Raw genomic sequence first — 8,617 nt, forward strand, 5'->3', positions numbered from 1 at the left:
GTAAATCACAATTGGCAGGTAACTTATAACAGGTTTTAAATAAGAGAAATTCTATTTATTAAGTGTGTAATTTTATTGATAAATAAAAATAAATAAAAAATATTATTATAATTTTAAATTTTTTTTAAATATAATTATATAAACTTATAGTCTACAATTTGCAGATTACTTATACAAGCTTATATAATTGTGTTTAAAAAAAATTAAAATTATAATAATATCTTTTTTAAAATAATATTTTTTTTCTTTTACCTCATTCATTAATAAGATTGCACACACAGTCCCTCATTTGCTAATAAAATTGCTCTTGAATAAAATAATTGCACTACCCATTTTTTTCAGTAATTATTTGTATTTTCTCATTTCACAAGAGATAATTAAATGAGAAAGTTACATATATGATATTACCGACTTAATAATACCAAAAACGAAAGGATCAACTTCCCCATTGACCAAATGATCAATTATTCTGAAGCACAAAACCCCAAAGTTATCTAGATCGAGCATCTACATGGTGTCCACCAATAGTCCATTCCCAAAGGACCTCTGGTTGTAGCAGTCAAGGTTGTTACCATATCCAACCCCAAGTATGTCACAATACCTCTTATAGAACCCAATGCGATCCTCCACCTTAGAATTCCACCCTTTACCACACTCCAGTCCACCATTGATAATGTTTGTGACTACACCATATCCCGGAACCCGACCGGCGGAGCTGTCAGCACCGGATGGATTCCATCTCCCAGTGATAACATCGTGGCAAGACGGCTTTGGTGACTGTGGAGTCATCCAGAACCAGAGTGCTGTTTTGAATGAGATTTCTGGGTTAGTGGCCACAAGGTCAGGGTTGTTCAAAAGATCCACTCCTATGGCTTTTCCACACCTCCCATAGTTGTAGTTCCTGAATAATGAATGACAATTTTGTATACATCACAAAAAATAAGTATAATTGAAAGACAAAAAGTCATATAGATAATGTAATTGTAAAAGTGATACTGATGTATACTGACCATGAAAGTTGGATAGGACCTCGGCCATAATATTGCCTGCCAGGTGCACAAGGATAATTTGGATCCGAAGCACAGTAGGATCCAGGGTTTTGTTCCCTAAGATAGCAATATCCCCAAGAGTATGGGCCATCTGGTGCGCTTGCCCATCCTCCTGCATATGGTATATACATATCACAACACAGGTTAATTCTCTGACCAATACAGGAATCTACATAGATACTATACTGCAAAGATTCTTATCAGGGAATCGGGACATAATTAATAATGTTTGTGATCGACTTCAAGGTTTCATGTCATCTCCGGATCGAACACTTTGTTAAATTCTGCTAACAATATGATGAAACTTCATAGCCTGGTATGAACTAACTAACTAACCTGTAGTTTCATGGGAAGTTTGGCCTAAGAAAGCAGCGATCTCTCTTTTACGGGTGGTAGTGTCCCCAGTGGCAGCAAAGGCAGGAAAGGACTTTGCAGCGTTTATGAATGCATCGTAGGTGTAGAATCCCTTGGCTGGGCAACCGCCATCGTTGCGATGCTTCAGCAACTGATCAAAATTATTCCTTGAGATGAGACTGCCTATGTCCCCTCCACCTCCACCACCACCACTGCATTGGCTTTGGCAACCGTTGGTGCAGTAGTCAGGTGTGGTGCCACACCAGCCAAACTGGCTGCAGCACTGCCCACCTGGGCATAGGGCACCTCCTGCCTGCCTTCCACACTGCTCGGCTAAGCCTCTTTGAAATGAAGACAGCCATAAACAGAGAATTGCCAGTGCCCAAAACCTCATTTTCAGGTTTGTTTATGTTTTGGTTGATGTTTGGGGAGGGTGAATATTATATAAATAGGGTACCGAGGGTGAGCATTACTCCTCATAAGAGTTTTGTTTGTTTCTCTTTAATTCTTTTGGACTTTATTCAATAACGATGGCTGATTTCAGCTTCTCATCCTTATCCAGTAATCCAGAAGTACTCTATAAAGGTTAAAAAGAAAGGCACATGGGCGGCTTTGACGATCTCCATGTCATGTGCTGTACATGATTGCTTATTAAGCATTGTTTGCCATACATTCATACGCGACTCCAGAGCGTGTGAGACAGGACATGATCTCAAGTTAAAACTAACATTTCAATACAGATAAAATGTGGTGTTATTCATATTGACGATCATAGATTTACATAAAAAGTATGCACATCACCCTGTAAGTAATAACATCCCAGGATTGTACTTCGAGTCTTTTTTAAGTTATCTTGCCTTAACAGCTTACAGCAGATCATGCCATGTATGATTCTGCAAGCATATGCATTCAATAGCCAGAAGTTTTACTAAGAGACATGGAAAAAGTTATTCTCCATGCATATGATCTGGAAAAGGATGTTCATCATGAGCCTCCAAATCCTCAATCCCATTACGCAATTTGTCGACATCAAGACACTGACATGTTTGTTAGACAAAATATTAATGTCACTTGCACTTAACATGACCTGGTAAAGAAAGCAGGACATGCTTTAGGAAAGTGAGAATATCCAGTGAAATCAGGCCACAGCACACACCTTCTAGGCCTTTCCTTTTTATGTAATAATTTCAATGGTTCAAATCCTGAAAGGTTTGCGCGTTTTGCCCAAACTCAGATAGAGACCTCTGGCTTTGACTTGAAAATTAGGTTTTGGTGGCCTGCACTTGGATAACCCTACACACACCTCATTATTATACCAACCCTATATACTTTACAAGTGTTCAAAATAGAAGACCATAACCCATCCAGACCATCCATATGACTTTGCCAGCTTAATTGGTCTTCCTTTCCGATATGTTTTACTTCTATTTAAATATAGATGATGATTGATCAGTATGATCATGATGGTCGAATATTTTTTATCCTTTTGTGGTGGCCGGCTTAAGATTTTGTATCCTTATCTTTTACAATTATTTTTTTTTGTTACCCATTAACGCAGTTGCTACTTATGAAAGGAATAACACTGGAATCTGAGAAAATGCCATCCTTAAATTTTAATCCAAACAAGAATTAATAAAATTAAATTGAAAATATAAAAAAAAAAAATCCTAAAAATGGCCACCGATGACCACCACAAAAGTCGCCATGGGAGGGCTCTTAGAGCATTCTCAATGATTATTTTATCTTATTCTTTAAAATACATCACTACAAGTCACTTTTTGTATTTTACATACTGATTTTTACAATGTACCATACATCAACTTATTTATTTTTTTAGTATTTTTTATTCATTTCAAATATTTTCTATAACTATCAATGATATCCTTATATTTTTTTATATTTGCAATATCTATCTATATAATTATGTCATATTTCAAATTAATCCAAATTTATAAACCAAACTAAAATTTAAATTGATTCAAAATATAAAAAAAAAATATTACATTATGAAAATATTCATTTTCCATAATTATGAAAATATATTCTCAAGATAATTGTGAAAGAATATTCATTTTAGAGAGCCTGCTGAAGGTTAATGGTTTTCCAACTACAATAGGCTCATTCTCGGTTGATGTACACATAGTAGTAGCAACACACATAGCAACTACACCCTGCACCTTGCAAGTTTAATCATAAATGAAGAAAACTGTCCACTTGCAAAGTTGGCCAAATAAAATAAAGATTGAAAGTGAAAAAAAAAAAAAAAAATACCATGCCATTCTTGCAAATCAGGCATATGTCCAACTGCATCACGGTTGGTAGCGTTAAAAAGGCATCCGGGATGACTTGCACCAGTATTCGAGATGAAAATGGCTGAGAAAAGCTTAAATCAGGTGTTTCCTCCACAATGGCACGAGGGAAAACCCGTTCTTTTAGTAACCAGAGCAGACCAGGCAACTACTGGAATGCCAAAACTATGGACTGGCCTTAAAATCATCTCATTTTTTGAATAAAGACTTGAGTGGAATTAGATATATTGGTAATGTATCTTATGATCTGTAAGTTCAGAATTACTTCAATTTGTAAACAAAATAACAAACTAAATTACCGGGCCACCAAGACCTTTATACCCAACAAGCTATAACCTTACTTCCCCACCTATCGCATAAACCTACAAAAGGAACTAACGGTGCCACATACAGTCCCTTCCAATATTTTGTAACAATAAAGCATGAAATGAGAAATACTAGTTCCTTTAGACCACCACAACCCAGTTTTACTAGACAATGGCACCAGGATATGTTTCTTTGGATGGGGAAGTATGTCATTCTAAATACTTTAAGGCCACGTTTGGTTACCCAAAAATATTTTTCATCTCATCTGTACCGTGCAGTAGTTTTTCCTATCCAAGCACACTATATTTCATCTCTAAATTTTAAAAGCATCAACTTAAATAAACAGTAATAAACAGTACATAATGACAGTAAACAGTATGTGAACAGTGCAAAATTGACATAAAAAATAAACTGACAGTGAATAGTCTGTGGCTCTCTAATCAACAGTAGACCCACACATTTTTCAAATCTCAAAAATTAAAAATTATCTCATCTCATCTTATTATCCAAATATATATTTTTTTACAAATTATTTCATCTCATCTTAACTCAAAAATTTTATTACTATTCAAAATATCTCATTTTATTTCAACTGTGTAACCGACCATTGTAGGCTACTGATTCTCCAGCCAATTAAATAATTTGTTTTTTCTACCAAATCAATTAAACAACTTACGAAGTAGCATTCTCTCTCTATTTTAAGGTACATAAATGGTTATTCGAAAAGCAAAATAAATAAGTGAAAAGAAGCAGCAAAGAATCTTTTTTCCTCTAGAAAAACTACTGACCTTCAAAAACATAGCAGCTGCAGAGGATGAGCTGAATATCTCATCCTAAAGCCAAAAAATAAAAATCCCACAAAATAAAAAGAGAGAGAATCAGCTTTAAAAAGAATTAATCAATTTCTGAAAATGCTAATGAAATTAGAATTAGATTTAAAGAAATAACCTTAATGATTGAAATTCTCAAATATTAAAATTTGTTAGCATAATACTTTCTCGACTTTGCGGAATGAAAAAGTCTAGGGAGTAGTCCCTATTCACGCATCATCCAAAAAACACCTTACGTGTCAAAGTAAATTGACAAATTTATCCCTAAACAAATTCACAAAGTCCCACGAAGTCTCCCACCCCTGCCCCCCCCTCGGAAATTCGAAAAGTTGAAAACACTCCATTACTACCGGGGGCTGATCTGAGCTGCGAGGGAGGAGGGAGTTGCCGTGACTGGGGTTCGACGGTGGGGGTTGCTGCGAGGTCGTGAGGCTCGTTGGTGGTGGTTGGGCTGGTGTACGGTGGCGGCAAGAGAGAGGGCGAGACCCATTTCGGATTAGGCTGATCTGAGCTACAATGGGGGGTTGCCGTGACTTGGGTTTGGCGGTGGGGGTTGCTGGGAGGTCATGCGGCTTGATGGTGGTGGCTGGGCTGGCTTACGGCGGCGGGCGGCGGCGTTTCGAACTTTCGAAACTAAATCCATGTGAGACCCATTTTGGGAGTGGAGAGCACGCTACGCGTGGAGGCTCGAAGGTGGCTGGAGGGTCGCCGATGTGAGGGAGAGCCAATGAGGTGGTCGATGACACTGCTGGGTGGCCGACAATGGTAGAGAGAGGCCAAACGCGATTCGGTTGCTTGGCAAGGAAGGAATACGCGACGCAGCGAGGGAAGAGTACATGAGCATTAGCGGTACCGACGGTGGGGCTGGAAGTTGACAATGGTGGTGGCCGGTAACTACAGGTGGCGCGCGGTGGGATTGGGTGGGCTAAGAGAGAGAATCGGGTGGGGGGTAAAGTCTGTGTGGGGTGAGAGAGGGTCGGTTTTGAATTAAAAAATGAAAAAAAAGTCACGTGTGCTACGAATCAGCTGTGAACAGAGGCTGATCCGTAGCACAACTCTATCTCAAGTAGACGACGGGATGCTTGAACTGGAAATGTAGAGATTTAAAATAGTAAACCGTGGTTGATGGAAGACGAGAAGAACCCAACTATGAAGAAGGGGAAGACGTGCGAAATAAACAGTACAAGAAGGGATTGAAATGAAATAAAGTAAAATATGATAGTGAAAAAGGAAGTACATGAAGAGAGAAATGAATTAAAAATATATACAATTCTGAACAGTGCACGTTATACTGTAGCAAATTGGAAATTATAGATAAAATACAAAGGCTATTAGACGGGACTTTTGAGCTGGAGACTTTAAATTTTATAAAAATATGAATTTTACATAACCCATGGTCTTAGCACTAGCAGATGCCCCTTGAGTGGAATAGGTCGAGCCACCCTATGAGAGACGGCAAAGACATGGTGGCTTTCTTTTCAAAAGAAAATTGAACGACGAGGTGTATATTGAAAAAAAACAAAACAAAACAAAAAAAAACAAAAAAAGATAAGTAATTTGATATACCAAATTATTAGATTTAGTAATTTAAAACGCATTTTTTTTTTAAAAAAAAAAGGGTGATAATTAATTATATGAAGGTGTAAAATGAAAAATTTTCACGTCAGAGCCCACACAAGCCCGGATGGTTGAGGCCTATAATAAACGGGCTGGCAGCCATGGTCAACGTGAGCATCGTGTAGAACCCAGATTCTTTCAAGCGGTGGCCATGTCTCTCCTCCATGATGTGGGAAAACAATTTGAGATTAGCAAGGGAGCGTGCTAATCCAGTCAGTTGTCTCCATTACGCATACACAGACGTGATTGTCATTAGTTTATTTTTTTCAATAATTTTTGTGTACGTGCTAATAGTACTGTCAATGAAGACAAATCGAATCTTGACAGCTTTGGTGTAAATTTAAAATTACTTTAAAAAAAAAAAAACCGACGAATTCCAAACTGTGTTTACTGTATTAATGAATTAGCACAGCTAATTTTCATGATTACTAAAAATGTAATTATTTTGGGGTCAACTACTGTTCAGTGGTCAGGCTTTGCTATCTCTTAATCTGGTCCAACCTTCTACCAATGTCCATTGCTCATCTTGTCCAAGACTGCTATGAATTGATTTTATCATTTAGATAATTTAACGTGTATGGTTATTTCCTTTGGCTGTTCTTTCCTGTCTCCTGTGGCGATTTCATGCATGGTCTATGACTGAGAATCGGAAACTGGAAAATTGCATATGTATGGAACATTGGTTTCATTTTCAAGTGAAAAGGAGTAATAAGGGTCGATAATTTATGCAACAGGCACTGAATTTTGTATTGAAAAGACATAAACATGGATATTTCTTTCATGTACAAGTATGAAGAGCTAGTATCTAGTGGTTAAGGACGTTGAGAAGAGAAACTCTGGTTTTTATCAAACGCCTAAACAGGCACTCAAGTCCATCTTCAAAATCTTGCGTGCACATCTCCAAGTGTTCGAGCTGATTTTGCAAGTTCTCAACATGCTTGTTATCCAATTTACTTGTCATGAAAACTGAAAGTAAGGCTGCATCCACCTTGCTGAATTCGTTTGCATGTGTTTCTTCTTCCTCACAAGCAACCCTCTTGCTGTACATTAGCTTGGAAACCAAAGACCATCTGCATGACTTTGATTGTGCGTTTCGTCCAGATATAAAGGACAGCAAAGACTCGAACACGGTGACAGTGAAAGCTTCCGCCTCTCTCAAGATGCTAAACAAGGCCACAACCTCATTCTCTGCCTCGGAGGGAGAGAAGGTGCATTTGTCTTTTGCACCCTTCAAGTTCCCCAAGGCCTTGTTGATGGCCTTCTTCACCACCTTCCTAGAGTTCAAGAATTTCCGAACCTCACTCCCAAGCATACTTTCTCCTCGTCTTCTTCGCATAATTGATTGAAGTTCTTGTGTACATTCCTTTGTTTGCAACAAGGCATCCTTAGCAGTGTTACACAAATCCAAGAGCCGAAGAGATCCATCTAATAGCTCGTTCACCCATTTCTCCTGCTGCTGCTGGGCTAAAGATTGTGTACTGAGTGGCAACAGAAGCAACTTGTCCACGCAATCATGCAAATCTTGAAGGCCAACTATGTTGTGGCTCATAGATGATGATGATGAAGTAGCTTCAGAAGCCCTCAATCTGCATAGATATTCATTGACTTGTGCAATGAGAGGGTGTGGACTGGAAGGCAAGCTGTTAGAGCGAGCATGGTAAGAGGTTTTTGGGTTTGAAGCAGAGGAATCCATTTTTCCTTTCTCAGAAAAGAGAAGACCTATCTTTTGTCAGAGTGAATTAGCCAAGCAATCTGCCTTCCTTCCTTGGCATCTGCTCGTTATATATTTCAGGGAAAGGGAGACAAGAGGAATCTCATACTCGTGCAAATTGTTAGTAACAACATGATTTCGATTGAATTGTAACCACCATGTCAGTATTATTTAAGCAATGTCTCCTCATCACCAGGTCTCCAACTCATTGTCGATAATTTTCAATTTCTGTATCACAACATAAGATATTCACAATGGCTATGATACATTCAATGCATGAATGGTGTTAGATAGACCTTCTCCACTGATACAAGAACGGTGACAATAGCCATCTGTATGTCCAGCTTGGCCTGCCTCCCTATGAGGGATACATTGCTCTTGCTTACACATGCACGATTAAAGTATCTGTACTATGTCCAGAACTGCTATATGTAATGAAAT

The 8,617-nt window shown here is 38.2% G+C and overlaps 2 protein-coding genes across 2 annotated transcripts; both read right to left on the minus strand.

Annotated features, from left to right (window-relative positions):
- Window positions 1–307: 307 nt before the first annotated feature.
- Window positions 308–1,891, minus strand: LOC118345731 (endochitinase 2-like). The gene is made up of 3 exons (XM_035687019.1): window positions 1,386–1,891; window positions 1,011–1,161; window positions 308–901 (listed from the first exon to the last, which is right to left on the minus strand). The coding sequence occupies exons 1-3, from the start codon at window positions 1,795–1,797 to the stop codon at window positions 508–510; spliced, it is 957 nt and encodes a 318-aa protein (XP_035542912.1). The 5' UTR covers window positions 1,798–1,891; the 3' UTR covers window positions 308–507.
- Window positions 1,892–7,270: 5,379 nt separating this feature from the next.
- Window positions 7,271–8,158, minus strand: LOC118345730. The gene has a single exon (XM_035687018.1). The coding sequence runs from the start codon at window positions 8,156–8,158 to the stop codon at window positions 7,271–7,273; it is 888 nt and encodes a 295-aa protein (XP_035542911.1).
- Window positions 8,159–8,617: the final 459 nt, after the last annotated feature.

The sequence above is a fragment of the Juglans regia genome, unplaced genomic scaffold, assembly GCF_001411555.2.
Source record: "Juglans regia cultivar Chandler unplaced genomic scaffold, Walnut 2.0 Scaffold_4, whole genome shotgun sequence".
Taxonomy (NCBI): domain Eukaryota; kingdom Viridiplantae; phylum Streptophyta; class Magnoliopsida; order Fagales; family Juglandaceae; genus Juglans; species Juglans regia.